This window comes from Gymnodraco acuticeps, unplaced genomic scaffold (assembly GCF_902827175.1).
Source record: "Gymnodraco acuticeps unplaced genomic scaffold, fGymAcu1.1, whole genome shotgun sequence".
NCBI lineage: Eukaryota > Metazoa > Chordata > Actinopteri > Perciformes > Bathydraconidae > Gymnodraco > Gymnodraco acuticeps.
Genome location: NW_022990172.1, coordinates 479,703 through 499,088, shown reverse-complemented (window position 1 = coordinate 499,088; position 19,386 = coordinate 479,703). Strand labels below are relative to the sequence as shown.

At 41.0% G+C, this 19,386-nt stretch overlaps 1 protein-coding gene across 1 annotated transcript; it reads right to left on the bottom strand.

Annotated features, from left to right (window-relative positions):
• Positions 1–357: 357 nt before the first annotated feature.
• On the bottom strand, positions 358–18,727 carry lemd3 (LEM domain containing 3). The gene is made up of 13 exons (XM_034217708.1): positions 17,357–18,727; positions 14,532–14,572; positions 13,820–13,889; positions 11,245–11,318; positions 10,606–10,685; positions 10,368–10,513; positions 9,397–9,498; positions 9,086–9,188; positions 4,051–4,229; positions 3,771–3,852; positions 3,569–3,674; positions 3,405–3,483; positions 358–2,567 (listed from the first exon to the last, which is right to left on the bottom strand). Exons 1-13 carry the CDS (start codon positions 18,678–18,680, stop codon positions 2,389–2,391), a joined length of 2,565 nt encoding a protein of 854 aa, XP_034073599.1. The 5' UTR covers positions 18,681–18,727; the 3' UTR covers positions 358–2,388.
• Between the last annotated feature and the right edge of the window lie 659 nt (positions 18,728–19,386).

Below are 19,386 nucleotides of genomic sequence, written 5' to 3'. Positions count from 1 at the left end.
ATGTTAACAAGGATGAATACAAATATTACTTTATATTTGGCTGCCTATTTTGGCTTTTGCTGTTGGGCAGACATGCTTGAAGGCCTATAGACTATATATAGGAGAGTTGGTTGGAGTTTAATACAAAAACATATCACACAGAGCCAAACCAATTAGGTGTTTTGGGTATAAAAAAACTAGACACCTGTAACTGAGAGAGGTATTTTGGAATTTGACATTATTGTTTAAAACTTGAGATATTATGTATATTAAAAACTTAAAACAGCCTTGTCATAGAGGAGTAAACGCTAAAGTACAGACTGTTTCTAGAATGTTCCTGCCCCACGTGTGCACATAAAACCAGCACAACAAGCACAATTTAAAAACTCCTAATAAACCTTTAATTTGACCTGTTTGTACAATTGACATATTACATTAAAACGTCTGTGTCTTCTTAAATGTCCGTAGTATTGAACACCCCCTCCCCTCTGGCTAGCAGGTTAGGGATACCCCAAACATACAATGTAATGGAAATAAAGCTGCATATAATAGTACATGTTGCAATTATATCAATGTACAGTGTTTACATAAAATACAGAGGAAAATAATGCTTTCATTTAAGATGCATTTAAAGGTGACGCACAAGGCTGGAGAAGTGTCATCACGTGTAACCAACATTTACATTCAGCCTCGTTACAGTCAGTGTGGGCTGAGACGTACAAAAATAGATTACAGTGATGCACTATTGACTGGCTTATTTCGGAAAGTGTTCACTTTATTTTGTCATTTTACACATCCTGACAATTGTTTGGAAGTGGATGTAAGGTCGACCCTCGATGAAAGAAAAGTTATGACACGTGTGTAACTGGTCTAGTGACATTAAAATAGTACATCACCTCAGCTGATTTAAACTAAATCATAATAATAAATAGAGAGAAGCATTTGGTTTAATATCAAAGTAAACTGCTACAAAATACCAAAATCTGAAGATGTCAAACTCTACCAAAACTACATCTATGGCAGGCCTTACTCACCCTTTAAACAGTTAAATCATTTCTTAAATCCAGTACATTCTGCAGTGCCAGTCTTCTTTTTAAAGCACAAATTTAAGGCACAGTTGGGTTGTTTTTGAACATTTGAAATGTGCATTTGTACAAGTTCACACTGCAAACACTGAATCCAACTTTCAATACACTGCATTTAAAAAAAAATATGTCTGTCAACTTTTCTGAATATACGGGTGCTGTAAGAACACACAAGCAGGAATCCGTAATTCAGTACAGTCTCCTTACAAGGGGGTTGGAATATTTGGGAGTTAAAGGTGTCGACATCCTCACAGTACTCCTTATGATAAGAGTGGTAGCGTCATAACAATAGGCTGATTTGATCAAAGAAGAAGTGACAGCATCAGGTTCTATCATGAACAAAAAAACATCCGTCTCACTTGAAGAGCAGATTGTAAACTGGACATGAAAAATCCTGTGCTAGTCTGGTCTGTCGCTCACACACTCTCACACACACACACGCAGAGATGACAGCACTTGCTTAGAACAGGTTTGGAAATATGAGGGGACACACCAACAGTGAAAATGACCCGACTTGGAAAGAGGTAAATAATAAACATAATTAAAAAAACAATAATAATTTGGGGATATATTGGATTATATCTGGAAAAGAAAGCTTCAGGTGACTGTTAAAACTCCCTGATTCTGTCAAAAGTTAGATGCTTAAACAAAATCAAAGACAAAAGGGAAGAGAAAAAGGCCATACATGGAATACAACAGAGGCTGAGTCAGCATCGCCACGGTTACCCCTGCTCTGCTTTGGGTGCTGCTGCAGCCTCTGGATACAGATGTGAGCAGCAAGAGAAATTTGAGCTTATGGTTTGCTTTTAATACAGAGGATGTAATAAAGCTTGCACCAGCATTCACATGTATTTACAGCACACCCTCTGCAAGTCTGTCCATGCCTTTCTCGCTTGACTAAATAATAATAATAATAATAATCAGAATAATAACAGGGAACATCATCGAGAAAACAACACCCACACTGTGCTGTAATTGAAAGCTTACATACATGCAGCCATTTCCAAATGAACTCCATCATGGCGTCAGTTAGACTGTGGAAGAGAAGGAGGGAGGGTTGGAGTCTCTGCACACATCTTAAATATCCCAGAAGAACTTTGCTTCCTTAGTAAAATCCATGACATTTTAATACAAAGATTATTGAAAAACAAACACTGCTTAACAACTTCTCTTGCGATCCCATGATGAAAAAAAAAGAAAAAGCTCTCCCGAGACAACAGACTGGAGTCTTCCCCGTTTTAAAAAAGCAGTGAAGGAGTAGCAGCAGACTGGTGCTGTCATGCTGGGAGGGCACAGAGGAGATCGGTTAAATAAAAAGCTGTTCTCATGAGAAGCCTGAAGAGTTGCCAGCGCCGCGGTGCTGCAGGTGCGGCACAGTGTTCATGGTGCCTGTGGTGCTCAGGGGGGGGCTGGAGGCCTTCAGAGGCGTGCTGCTGCCCTGGGCCTGCGGGAAGCGCTGGTGGTATCGGTCCAAACGCAGATACTTCACAGTCACCAGCTTACCTGTTGAACCAAAAGCAAGAGTCTATCACTGGCTATAATATTTTTGTAGGCTGACCCAGAAGTTGGCATCGCAAAGGCGACTTCTACATAAAGCCAATGGGATTCTATCATTGGATTTTGTAATATTGCAGGAAATTGCTCTGCGGCAAACACAAGATAATGATACTTACACCTTTTTGTTCAGCAGGATATTCCCCACACATTAACAACACTATGGTTTTCTAAAGCATGAATGCAATTGCCAGAAGTTAAGCGCTAAAAATAGGCTTTAAATAATATACGTTACTGTTGCATGTCTGCGCGTCACCACAGCTAAACTAAAAGCGTGATTGCATTTAATCTGACGTTTTTTAATGTGTCGTAGAACAAAAGGTGAAAATCTCACCAACATTATTTCAGGCATCTAACCAAAAACACATTTGAAAAACTGTTAGCTTTGAGACAGGGGAACCGATAATGCTAAAATGATAACTCATTTCTCATCCTCCATTAAACATACAGCAAGTACTGTTAGCTGCTAACTGATGGAAATGGTGACTGAGGAGGAGCACCTGAATGGTGAATGAATCAGGATCATTTGGAGATGCTTTTATCATCAGTAGTGCTTGATAAATAGAGGCTCATAGGAAGCTGAGCTGCTCCTAGCGGGTAGAGTTAAAACAATGCAGACCACTGATGTTCAAGGGGGATTCATGAAAACAAAACACAGGACAGATTGCCTGTCATGTTAAGATGATGCAGCAGTTTTAAGTGGCGCATCATCTGAGAAAAGGACCTGGTAACAGAATGAAGTCTAATCAGGCCGAACCAGTGGAAATGACACACGACCGGACTTACCATCAAACCAGGAGCCGTGAAGTGCCTTAAAGGCTCTCCCCGAGTGCTCTGCAGAAAGACACTTGACATAGACACAGCCCTGGGGAGAGAGCAAGAAGCACGGTGTGACATCACTGCAGCCGACAGGTCAGAGGTGTGACATCACTTCGTAGGACAGCGCTTACCTCTCGGGAGTTCTTGTCAACAGCGATGTGGACGATACCGTCGTTGTCGTTGCACTTCTCCAGGATGGCCTCGTGGATGGCTAGATCCCAGTTCTCCCCAACCTCCCTGAAAACACCAAGAGGTTACAAACAGGAAGTTAACTCGGGGAGAAGTTTGGTAGCTCTTCAGCAGGTCAAACAAGCAGCAGAGTCAGGTACTCACATGATCGGGTCAAACATGTTTCTGATCTTCAGACATGGAGTCAGGCTGTTGGGGGGGGAATTTCTCCGGTCCAGAGGGAAAGCTGAAGAGGAGAGACAAAGTCTTTGATTAGTGTATCAGAACACACAGCTGCATCAGTCGAGTCACCGTGTGCAACAAGGAGATAATGCGAGTTTCCATAAAGAGCATGCCCTCAGAAGAAGGTTGTTTAGAAGACATTTTCTACCAGGATGATGATGGTTTCAAATGCTCAGTAACGCTTAAAGAAAAAGTGTTTAACCTTTTCCCTGCCAGACTTTAGAGTTCATGGAGGACGTCTTGTCACAACTGAGAGACGGCTGGATCCACCTCCAGACCAGGAAGTCAGCTCCCCCGATCCTCTGAGTCTCTTTCCGAATCCTGGACTCATTGGCTGCGAGGAACTTCTCAGCCCGCTCCCAAATCTTCTTCATTTTCTTTCTGTAAAATATTAGGGATATTTAAACACCTTCTTCACCTGACGTAATTTATCTATGGTAGGGCTGAACGATTAATCGATTTTAAATGAAATTATGCGATTATCAAATCGCAAAGCCTGCGATTTAAAAAATAAACTTTTTCTTTATTTTTTTTTTATTCTTGTGTGTCAGTCATCCACACCAATCAGAAGTGCTGTGCTCCACATGTACCAGTCATTGTTAACCAATCAGAAGTGGCCCATGATAGAAGGTGATAGACAGATTGATCCAATCACCTGCCAAGTATTTTTGAAATACTTTTCCAAATGGCTTCCAATGGAGCTCTCCTAGAAGTCAGGTTAGTAATGCTCCATCACATGTTTCTATTACAGGGTGAATCTTAAACTGAAGCTTGACTTTAAAGCAGCCCAACGGACGTTTCATGTAAGTTTATTTCTTTCCAGGGTTCTTACACCTTTTCCAAAGTCAAATTCAAGCACTTTTCAAGCATTTTCAAGGTGCATTTTCCAGCTTTTCAAGCATCTTACAGCTGTTGTAAATTACATATTTATATACACATACTCAAAGGATTATTTCCCTACCTCACATTAAATCAGATGTTCTTTATGCTATAAACAACCAAATGTGTGTTTCCTGATAGCATTCTACACAAGGATGAAAATGTAAAGAAAAGAAAACTAAGTTTAATATTTCAAAATGAGTGATCTGTAGACTGGGCCTCCCATATAACCTGTCAATATAAAACAATCAGCCAAATAACTTTTCAATACATCATTGATTACTATTGTTGAGGTACTTTTAGGTTGGCAGTAAACATAAGTCAGAGGTAAATGGTGTACTTTTGCTCCACCACATGTATTTAATACCTTCAGTTACTTTACAGATCTGCATGAATGATGTGAAATATAATCAAGTGTTAAATCAGACTTTAGTTCCACCTGGAGTAAATCAAAAGTATACAAAGTCCTTCAAACTAGCTGCACCGTTACCAGCTTTGAGAACACTTTAATGATCAATCATTATAAAACATATCATATATATTATTCTGAAATGGACCAATCTGCACAAACACTACTTTTACTGTCGCTACTTTAAGTATATTTTAATGATAATACTTTTCTACTTTTACTTGAGGAACATTTTGAATGCATGACTTTTACTGTAACAGAGTATTGCTACATTCAGCTACTTCTACTATTACTCAAGTACCAGATCTGAGTACTTCTACTTTTACTCAAGTACCAGATCTGAGTACTTCTACTTTTATTCAAGTACCAGATCTGAGTACTTCTACTTTTACTCAAGTACCAGATCTGAGTACTTCTACTTTTACTCAAGTACCAGATCTGAGTACTTCTACTTTTACTCAAGTACCAGATCTGAGTACTTCTACTTTTATTCAAGTACCAGATCTGAGTACTTCTACTTTTACTCAAGTACCAGATCTGAGTACTTCTACTTTTACTCAAGTACCAGATCTGAGTACTTCTACTTTTACTCAAGTACCAGATCTGAGTACTTCTACTTTTACTCAAGTACCAGATCTGAGTACTTCTACTTTTACTCAAGTACAACATCTGAGTACTTCTACTTTTACTCAAGTACAACATCTGAGTACTTCTACTTTTACTCAAGTACAATATCTGAGTACTTCTACTTTTACTCAAGTACAATATCTGAGTACTTCTACTTTTACTCAAGTACAACATCTGAGTACTTCTACTTTTACTCAAGTACAACATCTGAGTACTTCTACTTTTACTCAATTACAACATCTGAGTACTTCTACTTTTACTCAAGTACAACATCTGAGTACTTCTACTTTTACTCAAGTACAACATCTGAGTACTTCTACTTTTACTCAATTACAACATCTGAGTACTTCTACTTTTACTCAAGTACAAGATCTGAGTACTTCTACTTTTACTCAAGTACAACATCTGAGTACTTCTACTTTTACTCAATTACAACATCTGAGTACTTCTACTTTTACTCAATTACAACATCTGAGTACTTCTACTTTTACTCAAGTACAAGATCTGAGTACTTCTACTTTTACTCAAGTACAACATCTGAGTACTTCTACTTTTACTCAAGTACAACATCTGAGTAGTTCTACTTTTACTCAAGTACAACATCTGAGTACTTCTACTTTTACTCAAGTACAACATCTGAGTACTTCTACTTTTACTCAATTACAACATCTGAGTACTTCTACTTTTACTCAATTACAACATCTGAGTACTTCTACTTTTACTCAAGTACAAGATCTGAGTACTTCTACTTTTACTCAAGTACAACATCTGAGTACTTCTACTTTTACTCAAGTACAACATCTGAGTACTTCTACTTTTACTCAAGTACAACATCTGAGTACTTCTACTTTTACTCAAGTACAACATCTGAGTACTTCTACTTTTACTCAAGTACAACATCTGAGTACTTCTACTTTTACTCAAGTACAACATCTGAGTACTTATAATTTCACTACAACATCTGAGTACTTGTACTTTTACTTAAGTACAACATCTGAGTACTTCTACTTTTACTCAATTACAACATCTGAGTACTTCTACTTTTACTCAAGTACAAGATCTGAGTACTTCTACTTTTACTCAAGTACAACATCTGAGTACTTCTACTTTTACTCAATTACAACATCTGAGTACTTCTACTTTTACTCAATTACAACATCTGAGTACTTCTACTTTTACTCAAGTACAAGATCTGAGTACTTCTACTTTTACTCAAGTACAACATCTGAGTACTTCTACTTTTACTCAAGTACAACATCTGAGTAGTTCTACTTTTACTCAAGTACAACATCTGAGTACTTCTACTTTTACTCAAGTACAAGATCAGAGTACTTCTACTTTTACTCAAGTACAACATCTGAGTACTTCTACTTTTACTCAATTACAACATCTGAGTACTTCTACTTTTACTCAAGTACAAGATCTGAGTACTTCTACTTTTACTCAAGTACAACATCTGAGTACTTCTACTTTTACTCAAGTACAACATCTGAGTACTTCTACTTTTACTCAAGTACAACATCTGAGTACTTCTACTTTTACTCAAGTACAACATCTGAGTACTTCTACTTTTACTCAAGTACAACATCTGAGTACTTCTACTTTTACTCAAGTACAACATCTGAGTACTTCTACTTTTACTCAAGTACAACATCTGAGTACTTATAATTTCACTACAACATCTGAGTACTTGTACTTTTACTTAAGTACAACATCTGAGTACTTGTACTTTTACTCAAGTACAAGATCTGAGTACTTATTCCACCTCTGGTAGTGTATTAGTCTGAATTGTAGCCACAAAATCACGCAGAGCTGCATAAAAATAGCCTCACAATGGTAACAAGTGGAAAATAATATTTACAAATGTGTACAATGATTTGTAGGTAATTTTGACTACTCAAGACACCTGACTTATACATCTTCAAAGGAAGACTGTGTTCATTCTACAATTACATGGGATTAAAGCAACATGTAGTTTTACTTGTATAATACTTCAATTTTATATAAAAGACAGTTTGTTTTCATCTGTTTTCAAATAAACAAAGTATTGGCTTTCAGAATATTAAACTTGTTTCGGCAAATTCAGATGATAAATACAACTTTGAAGCTTCAGCATAATTACAAGCGGAGAACTGAGTAACTTAACGTCACAGCAGGCATAACAACAGCCGGTGTTTCATGTGAGTGTTTCCCCGGTACACAAACTCAAAAATACACAAACACACTCGCGAGCTTCCCCCAGACCAGTAATACAAACGAAAATGTGTCTTCGGGTCAATGTGACTGATTTCGATAGAGCAAGTCACATTTGGTTTAGGCACGAAACATACTACCAGTAGAAATACATTGCTTTCAAAATCGCCCTGTGTCGAATCAATAGATTATATTTCGTGACTATAACACGAAATGCCGTGAGAGCTTCATCCTCTGAACACCACACGATGGCGACTGTAACGCACATAACATAGGTACGCTCCTCTGAAATGATTGTCCCCTGCAATTAATATTATCCCTCAATCGAGTTTGCTATTCAGCTCGCTAACGTTAGCTTAAACAAACATAACATGCAACGTTAGCCTAATCTAAAATGCTCTTCTACGGCGTACCTTTCATGTGGCTCGTCAGCGCAGACTCTCGCATCGTTATTTTTGCAAACTTTGCAGGAGGCTACTCGTGGGCTTGACCCTCGTCTTAGCCATGGCTTGTATTTGTCGTCTGCTAGCCAACGCTCGTTGAAACTGCAACCTCCTGGCACACAGTCATCTATCGCTCTCATCAGAATGCCCAGGTAACACAAACACTTGCAGGTCGCGCGCATGGCGCGGGAAGGCCGCAGCGGAGCTGTTTTATGTAGAAGCGAAGCAATTCTTTTCTTTTAATCTAAAAAGCTAACTATTCAGTCAGACAGCAATTTATTGTAAAAGCATTTACATTTTCAAGCACTTTATCTCAATTTCAAGCACCATTCCCAAAATTCAAGCACTTTCCCAACCTTGAAAACACCACGTCAAATTTCAAGCATTTTCAAGGATTTCAAGCACCCGTACGAACCCTGTCTTTCACTCTTAGCTCGGGCTTGCGGGGTGCTAGAGACAGGAGCATGTTGATGCGACCTTCCTAGCCGGAGATATCGCCACATTTTACAATAAACTTTTGTTGGGTCGCTTAAAAACAAATATCGCAAATCGAATCGCAATATCTGTCAGAAAAATCGCAATTCGATTATTTCCCCAAATCGTGCAGCCCTAGTCTATAGGTGCGGTTAGTTGACAGTTTTCTTTAGACGCAGAACATCAAGCTGTGGCAGTGTTTTGTTACTGACCGGTCCTGAGGCTGAACCAGGGAGTCTCTGACGTGGGGGATGGGCAGGTACGGCTGCAGGTCTTGGTTCTCTTGGCAAGCCTCACTGTGGCTTCGCAACACATCTACACAACATCATATGGAAGAAGGATAAAAGCATGAGAAATCACCGGGACATCGCATAAATAGATAACATTTTAATAAACAAACAGAGTATATCATTTCATGTCTTTGTGTAGACGTAGTTCATGTTTATTCAAATCATCATCTTTTTCCTAATCTGTGGGTTAATTCTTGCTGTAGTCAGTGTGCCGAGTGTGTGCTGCTCCTTACCGATGATCCTCTCCACCATGTCATACATCTGCCGGGTGTCCTCCTCCTCTCTCCTCCAGCGAAACTTCATGTAGCAGACCACGCTCCACACACAGCCCACCACTGCACACACACACAGGATCCACAGGTTAAAGACAGAGCAACTGAAAGGCTGATAACACTTGCTGCTTGTTTCCACTGGTTCTGCCATTACAGTGAGATCTAAGATTGGTCTCTGATAATAGCAGTATACCGTTACAACCCACAGCTTTGTTAACATCAAAAAGACACTGTAAATCATTCATAACTCGACCATGTGGTCCTGATTAGGACACAGGGTTTGGTAAATGGATGAGTTTATAATTAAAACAAACAGTTGAGCAGCTTTTGGTCCATTCCCTGGTTCTGTCTTTGATGTTTTAGAAATCTTATTAGATGCCAATTTGAACCGCTTTGAACATGTAAGATAAAAAAGTCACAGTGCCTACATTGGTACTTTTACTTGTGTCATTTCTTGGCGTATCTTTACATATTTGATTTCCTTAAAATCTTTGAAAAAAACAAAGATAAAACGTTATGAAAGTCAGCAGACCATAATAAATGATAAAAGTATTGAAATTGTGTCGAGGAAAATAAAAAATCAGACTGTTTGCTAATAAACACATACAACATAGATTTCATATTATATACTTATATGTTTCTCAGTGTAGAACAATTGAAATATATATTCATAAGTTATTTTAAATATATAAATTGTCTAGATTTTGGGATATGCTAACTTTTATGAGCAGCAACAAATTCATATATAAGACAAAGGCCTTTTTGCAAAGCACAATCTGGTTCTTTCAACTGTCTTTGAGTGAGTCAGTCATCTTTAGTGACAGTGGCAGGACGACTGTATCAGGTGTAACTTATCAACATAATCTATTTATCTGTGATCTACAATGCACAACTCAGGCTTGCTGTTGTTAATGACCTGTGGCAAGACTCACCAACTGCAATGAGGGAGACTCTGCTGATGACGGTGAAGAAGGCTCTGCGGAAGCGGCACGTGAACGGCATCTTGGGATGCGAGGACTCCAACCGAGAGATCTCGGAGACATCAGTCAGAGGCTCGTCAGCGACCTGCCCTGTCAGCCTACACACACACACACACACACACACACGCAGAGTGAGTATATGTCCCATTTAAGGCCTGTGATCAGCGTGAGTATGGATATCTGGTGTTACCTGATCCCAACATCCTGGCCTGTCCTGATGATCCACTCCAGAGAGGTCTCAATGAAGCCATCGAAGTCCTGATTCTGAGACTGAACACAACACACCACACTGATAAGAGGAACAGGACAGATGTGTTTCCACATGTGTGGCCCTTAAGTCAGTCTCTTAATGCTCCATGCTCTCTTTGATTCCTTATAAGCTCTGCATTCGCTGAGAGAAAACACATTAGCTTGCTTCATAGTGAATGCTGTACCTCATTGCACACCTGGTAGCGCAAGTTGCAGAAACACTGGACAAACGTATTGGCAAGACTGTGTGTATTAAATGGGTTGTGTATACAATTGCGATTTTTGTGGAGTGAAAATAAATCTCCCTATGGGGAAAGATCCATCATCTGGAGCGAAAAGTAATGCTTTTTTTAAACTGCGCCTCCTTTTCTCTCCACTGTAATTCAGCACCTCTCAAACATCTCAATCAAAAGAAAACAGACGTAAAATACACTCTACTGTAGTGCTTTAAAGCAACCCTCTAAATACAAGCTCCCAGATATGCACACTTCAAGACTTCCAAGGCCATCATGAAGCCCAAACCTGTGTAGTGGGAAATGTCTGATAGTTAGACAGCCGTTTCAGATGTGTTTGAACGTACCCGTAGATACGTAGATGCCTCTGCCATGGACAGACTCCTGTTTAGATGCTGCTGGTCTCCACAGTCATACTGACCTGCAATCACAATACAGTGTGAGAAAAAGTTTTTAGAGAGTACTTGTCCATGGACAAGTGAGTTTGGCAATTTACTTGTCCGAATACATTTTTCACTTGTCCAGAATGGACAAAAATTGGGGCCACTGGAATCTTCTTCTTCGCCATCGTATTTTACATTTTCCCACGGTTTTTACGACACCGCTAACGTAAGTGAGCGGTAAGATTGTACTGCATCACACATGGGGTTGGGTATCGTTTGGATTTTAACGATTCCGGTTCTGCTTTTCGATTCCGGTTCTTTGAGAGGGTCAAAATAAGTCAAACTGGGAGAAAAATATATTTATGAAAACATTAAGTCAAATCTGTATTCCTATTTACAAATCACTTCATACTGTTGAATTTCTTACAGTTATTGAATAAAATTATATTAAAATAATCTCTGCATTGTTTAGTTAGTGGTGCAGTTTGAGAATGTACAATTGGCCCAGTCTCCTCTGATGTTACACTGCAACCTGCCTGTGAGACACAGTCCAACCACACATGTCCAACACATGGGCCTAATAATAATAATAATACATTAGATTTATAGCCTATAGGCCTAGCGCTTTTCTACAACTCAAAGACGCTTGCACGCTTACACATGTCCTGCAATACACATGCTGCAGCTGCTCACTGTTTGAAAAAGTAAATAAATAGTATTTTCATTTCAATAATGTACTTTCTATACCCTGCTTCATAAACAATACTGACATCCCTGTGCTCCTCCGAGTCTGGGGGTCCGGGGATGTGAGGACAGCGCGAGGACACAGACAGGGAGGCTGCTTTACTTCATAAAGGAAATGGCGGTCAATATTAACAACACAGGAGCTAAAACCATGGATGTATAATAAGAACTGGATACAGCGTGGGAGGCGGGGCCTAATTTATTCCTATGAGAGCTGCTCATTAGCGCATGATGATAAAATGGCCCAACTTTTGAGAGAGTGAAACGTCACAGATTACCCAGCATGCCTGAGAAGTACCCGTATGTGCACTCATAGAGCATGCGCAACTTTAACCAAAATGCTCGTTCACATCAAGCACATCAATTTGCGTACTCGTAACAGCACCGTGCGTTCATGACAGCATGGTAATGATTTGTTATTATGATGGATTTGATATTGACGAGGCGGCAGTTAGCTAGTCATTATGCTAATGTAAAACAATCGTTATGTACTTATATTACGCTGTAACAGGATCTAGTGATATCCAACAGAGCTTCATTTAGCATGAAAGAATGATTGCACTGTATATATATATATTTATATACACTTATAATAATAAGTAATATTAACTCTATTTAATACAACATTTACGGTACAAGATTTAATCATACAGCCCATGTAGTATGATAATGAATTACAGCAAACATGTGCAATATATCCATTATTACAGCTCCGTGGGATGGCAGTAAGACGATATGGATCCGTTCTTATTGTGCATCCATGGGTAAAGATAAACGCAACTCACATTGGTTCCTCATACAGCATCTCTGTAAACTACGTGTATTCACTGAATTTCACTCTCTGCCTTTAACGGCTCGTTGTAGCTCCAATAGCTCCAGCCCCACCCTCCCTGTGAGCACAGTGTGCTCTGATTGGTCGGGACACATAACATGAACGTGCCGGGCGGCGCGGTCCCGTGGGCTAGATGCGCGTTCATAATGCAGAGGGAAATAACTCTCAGAATAACGTTATTAGCACATTATTACAACTTGAGGAACGAATGTTTTTAATAAGGGCTATACAAGTGTTCATACTGGGTCGTTTATTTAGTTTAAAAACAATTATCCAATGATTTACAGACCACTAAATCGTCTCCGGCGTCAGAAGTTGAACATTGTTCAACTTCTGACGCCGGAGACGGACCGCTATGCTACCCACAATTCAGTTCGGCGAAAAAGCGAGGCAACGTGACGTCACCCCATTCAAAGTGAATGGGCAGATTGAAGCTGTCGACGCTGTAGTGTGGACGGGCCGTTAGGAATCGACAAGCAGAACCGAAACTAACACTTCTAAACGAACAATGGCGGACACGTACAATTTGCGAATGAGTTCTGCCTTTTGTAAACTGAATGTATCAATAAATCAGGCCGAAAAACGTCACTTGTCCGCCGGACAAGTCAATTGAAAGATCTACTTGTCCGATATTGTAAATAACACGTCCCGGACGGTGGGACGTGTACTTTTTCGCACACTGCAATATATATCAAACAGTGTCAGTGAACAACATGTAGCCATAAATACTTTTTAGAACCAGGCTGTATGGCCTAGCAGTTCCCGGGATAATTTAATTGTGTAATGTTAAAGCTGCTATCCCCAGCTTAGTCCGATTGATGAACTCTCTTGCTCATTTGACAATGTATCGTATTTCCTTGTGTACATTATATAGAGTATAAAAGGTTCTTTAATGTCCTTCACACAGCTCTATTTTCAGTCAGTCAGCGGCCACACAGTGAAGTGCAGAGAGTTAGTAGCTACCAGCGACTTGGGCCAGGTGGTCATGCAGGTTGAGCAGCAGCTTGAGGATCAGGTCCTTCTCCGTCTTGTTCTGCAAACAATAAAACACAAATCACAGTTTGAATTGTGTATGAATGAAAGTTGCACTGGAATGATGTGATGCTATAAGCCAGAGAACACTATAGTCTGAACTATAGAAACAGACAACTCGAGGCTGTACAGTGTTGATATAGGTTTGGATGGGTATAGGCAGTGGCTGCAGAAAGCCCCTCAACAAGGCAACAGATATATTTGTGGCCTGAGATCAAGTGACTGCAAGATGAACATCAGTGAGTGACAGCTACAACAACCTGCTGCTGGCAACGTGTCATTACAAATGGTCAAAGTGATGCTCAGTGACGTCTAAAGGTCGCTACCTGATTGCTTCCTACACAGCTCTTTGCCAATTATAATAGGCATGGAACTTATTGACTTAATGCACTTTGCCAAACTACACAACACACCCAAATAACTTTCAAAAATTGCACACTAAAATGTTCACTTGCAAATGCGGCAGGGGGCTGCACTGTGTTATGAGTGTTGCTCCACTAAAAGCAAGCTGAAGGTGATACTTAACATAGGAGAACTTTCTTTCTACCTCCAGGATTACGGTTGACATTACACTTCCTGTTCTCGATATGTTGATCGCAAACTTTGCCTGACAGAACAGGGGGTGTCACGAGAATATACTTACATACAACTCGTCAAACTCGCTGCCAAAAGGGTGGCTCTTAACTGCAATAAAAGAGAGGAAGAAGGAAACGTTAGCGTGGTCACTACAATCACACTTTAAAGCCAACACAGCGCACATTTCAAAAGGCACAAGTAGACAGAAAAACTTGGTGATTTACAATAAGACGACACGTTTGGAGACTGTGGAATGTGAGTGTAGTTCAGACATCACTTAGCATGTGAGTCAGTGTCTGTACATGAAAGCTCACCACACCAGGACAGCCCTTGGAGCAGTGTTACCGCACTGCATTGATCCTAATCAGGGGTTCAATTGGGCTCAGCCCCGGCACATAGGACGATGCTCTGACGTCATCACCCTCGCTCATTTGTCATTTGTTTAAGTCGTATGTTAAAACATCTCTCGTTCTTCATATAGACTTTATTTAGGGTCGATATGTGTTGACTTTACTTTAAAATAGCAGATCTCTGTGACAGGATATCGTTTTTCCGCTTAGTGTCTCTGCTCCAATCAGGAGCTGCAGCACCGCGGCTCCTTCGTGCAGAGTCTGCAGCGGTGTGTGTGTGTGTGTGTGTGCGCAGAGTCTGCAGCGGTGTGTGTGCAGAGTCTGCCACGGTGTGTGTGTGCGCAGAGTCTGTAGCGGTGTGTGTGACGTGTGTGTGCAGAGTCTGCAGCGGTGTGTGTGTGTGTGTGTGTGCAGAGTCTGTAGCGGTCCCGCCAAACCCCCGACCCGTCTTGTAACACGGAGCCCGTTTCCTACACCATCAGGGCCGGTTCTAACCAATTTGCTGCCCCAGACGAGGTTTACTGTCCTCTAGTACATTTCAATGATTTCAAACCTGTTTATGCCAATAATTAGAAAGGAGTGCCTTGGAAATATTTCTTTACATATTGCAGGTATCTCTCTCGCTCGATCCCACGCCCACTTTGGCAGTGAGTGCCTGATAAGCCAACACCCACCACTTTCATCACTTACAGCGCCCATCGTACAGGGCAAATGAAAAGTGTAACCGGGGTGAAAAGGGTGTTACATTTACTTAATTATGAATGCTGTTACATCAAGGCTGAAAATTAGAATGAGCGCAAACAGTCAAAAATGTTTTTTTTCCTCCCAGAGCTGCCAGCGCAGCGCCCCCCAGATCTGGCGCCCTAGGCGACCGCCTATGTCGCTATGCCAAAAACCGGTCCTGTACACCATGCTAAATGTATGTCTGCATAAAGCTGAGTTATGATCGGTCATAATAACACAGCATTTGGTGATGATTAAATAGTTTGCAGTGAGATTTACTCACATACTTTAGGCCATGCTCACGCAGCGCTACAAATGAATTGAGATTTCCACACAAATGTTCTTTAGCATGTGTGCAGAGCAGTGTTGATTTAAAAAAGCTATTCGAAGGTTGGATATTTGTAAACCTTTTTTTGTGTATATATATTAATAATTTAAGATGTAAATGAATTTTTGTTTATTTGTAGTACTTTCTATTTTTATTGTGACATTTGGTTGCATCAATGTGTGCTTTTGATACAGATAATGGAGCAGTTGCTTTAGGGCCACAGCGTGTATCCCTTAAGGTCAAATAATGAGATCCTCGACCTCCGCCCCCCTCTCGCACCTCCACACAGAGTCCCTGATCATAATCACTCATCACCATTCATTCACTGCTGAATCATACTGTATGTGGAAGAGGGAACTTTTATTAAAGCTAAAACATTTTTTATATTTATTTTTAAGCGCACTTTGTTGAAATGTCAAATGAACCACTAGTATCTATCTATACATGATGTTCCTACCCAATATTAAAGAAAACATGATATATGATAATATGTTTGTTTATATCCTGCAAATAGAACCAAATGATTAATACATTAAAAGTGTTCGGTTTGTATTTGGACTAAAACAAAGGAATATTGTGAGGAAACTGGCAGAAAGGCTTGTAAGCCATGGGAGCATTGGTTAACATTTTATTTGGTTTCTATTCATTGTGGATATTGATTGGCATTATGGGTAATTATCCGAACAGAGTCTGATGAAGTTTGCACACTAAGCTGACACCCTGGAAGTCTGCACTTAGTGTGTTTAAGAGTCCTTGTATACTTGTTGAATTGGAGATTTGGTCAACACTTAACACTGTCAGGCTTCCTGGGCACTCACTCTTTAAGTTGTTTAAGTGCAGGAAAGTCTAGACATTTCTATTCATCCATAGATCAAGGAGGATGGTGTGAGTGTGGGTACTTAAATGGTCAAATAGTACACCGCTTGATTACAAACACAACAGAAACACCACCGTCTACAGTGAGTTTGGGGACAGAGTTGGACAAACATTTCTTAAAGAGTTATGGATAATGTTCCTGTCAGATATCTCGCTCTGACAATTATGAAGCAAATCTAGTGAGGGATTGCATCTGCGGGCAGAATAGATTCAAACCAGGATTGTGCACTGATCTATGTTTGCCTCAAGTTTGCTAGTAAAATACTGTCACTGGTTACACGAGTCAAGACCTGGGAGTAAGGTCAAAGGTGATCATGTTGGAGGCTGGGGTCTTTTCTAGGAACAAGCTGTGGGAGCAGAAAACATTTCTGTCCTGTCTGTGCTGAAACTAGTTTATATGCATGCTACTAGACTTGAAAGTAGGTTTATGACAATTATGCATCTGTTTTATTTAGCATTTCTTCAGATATACAATGTGATCATTGTTGTAAGTGCCACTAAACTTGAATACATGGCTGTGTACTGTGTATTTAGCTGCTCCGTTTACATACATACTTTATGCTCAGGGGAAAAACAATGGAAAAGCTTAAATTGCTCATCTTGTCAGATACTTACTGACTTCATCCACCTCCGAGGACCCAGAGCCCCTCATCCTGAGGTACATGAGGCCCAGCAGCAGAAAGAAGAGGCAGGCTGCTGTGAGCAGGAACATGGACAGGTAGTGAGCACTAAAGCTTCCAGAGGAGGCGACCTCCTCTCTCTTAAACTGCTGGAGCAGCTCATCCTCCGGGACAGACAGCTTCTGCTTCAGCACCGCCTGGCTGTATGAGTGGTTGGGGGCAGTGTGGTTGGAGTGGTTGCTCCTGTAGGTCTGGGACAGACTGCTGTAGTTGGAGAAGCGCGGTCTCAATCCAATGGCGAACCGACTGCTTCTGTAAGCTCCGTCCTCCCCGTCAACGTGGTTGTTTTTACCGGCCTCTCCTCCATGGTTCTCTGCGAGGGACACGTATATGGTCTTCCTGGGAGAAACTGTGTGGCTCCTCAAGCCTCCCGGCGTGTCTGAATCCCTTCTCTTCCCTTTGCCTCCCTCCCCCTCCTCCCTCCGGTTCCCGACCATATTTAAACCCTCAGGCGGGTTAACCTGTCTGGCTGCCCCTCCCGTCTGGGACCCTCGGCCCACTACGTGGAAAGCAAACTCGGCTTTGGGGTGACTCCGTCTCACGTTAGGCACCAACCTTTCCTGCTGCAGGTCTCCGACACCAGGGCCCCGGACCTCCTCCTCGTCCGAGTCTGAGTAATCCCCAGCTAGCTTGCTAGTGTTTAAGTGAGACGCCCCACAACCATTTAAAGAGCGAGAGTTTTTCTCTATTTCCCCCTCATAATCATCCTCGTCCCCCGATTCGTCGTAATCCTTCCCTTCCGCCTCAGGGCTTGATCTGGCCCGGACCCCCCAGCCCAGCGAGACTCCCCTCTGTCTGCCCGGACCCGGGGAAGAATTTGTGCTATTTAGCGTAGCGCCATACTGACTCTTGTTAGCTACACTCGGTGTTGTCGGCCTTATCTTCGGATGTTGTGGGAACCCGGGGCTCCTGTCTGCCTGTCGGCCTTTTCTATTGACTGGAGTTTCAGCGTCAGACTCGTCGGAGCTGAAGCCCAGGACGGAGGACTTCCTGCCCGGTCTCCTGCTGGAGCTCAGGTGCGTGACGTCATGGCTGGCTGGCCTGGGTCCCGCCGTGTTGCCTCCGCCGCTGGGGCTGTGAATGGCCCCGGTGCTACGAGTTTTACCGGCTCTGGAGCCCCGCTGCTGTTGCTCGTCGCGAAGCTTCTTCAATTTCTTCAGATACACCGGCCGAGTGTTTTCGGTAACCGGTCCTGGAGTGAATCCAAAGTGCTTTAATTCGGAGAAAAGCTCCTCATCCGTTAACTGCGTTGACGCCATCTTGGACAAAACTCTCGGAGATGGTTTCAAAAGGAAATGACGTAGGGGTGAAGTGGTAGTACACCAACTAGGCTGCGTTCAACAGCATGTTGTTTATAAATTATGTTTATATTGTTATTTATGGGGAATGTATAAAGCTATAAAACCATATATTTCCTTTATATACAATAAATACTTGGATGTGTATTTTGTAAATTGTGTAACTTCTACTTCTACCTTTAATATATATTAATTAATATTAAGCTACGGCTCTTTACTTTCTGTAACACTGTACATGTCCCCTCTGTGGGACGAATAGTTATTCTGATACTTTGAATATTCTATCCTAATATGTCTTTATTGACATTGTGTGTCTTGTTTTATCTCAATGGGTACATTTTGAACTTTTTTACTTTATTAATGTACATTTCGTCTATATAATGATGTTCTGTGAAAATGATCTGTGCAACATACTGTACAGGGGTATTAGTATTCATTGTAATTATCATAAGGATAATACATTCAGGTTTGTTATTGCAAATATCATAAGAGATTCAGCCTCATCCAGATACAATTGTTTTTACTTTGACAACAATACAAGATATACCCCGTTAGGCGCTAGCCCTTGACATGGATGTGGTTTTGTGGTATTGATCAGCAAGTGTCCTCACTTCACTTAAGTCAGCTGGTATATCCTCTACATTATTTTTAAAAAAGAGGGTAAGAT

Coding starts and splice junctions, on each gene's coding strand:
- lemd3 (XM_034217708.1), bottom strand. CDS start 18,680: ATGGCGTCAACGCAGTTAACGGATGAGGAGCTTTTCTCCGAATTAAAG. Junction 4,230..9,085: donor CTGGTTCAGCCTCAGGACCG/GTCAGTAACAAA, acceptor AATATTTTACAG/AAAGAAAATGAAGAAGATTT. Junction 2,568..3,404: donor TCACGGCTCCTGGTTTGATG/GTAAGTCCGGTC, acceptor TTGGTTCAACAG/GTAAGCTGGTGACTGTGAAG.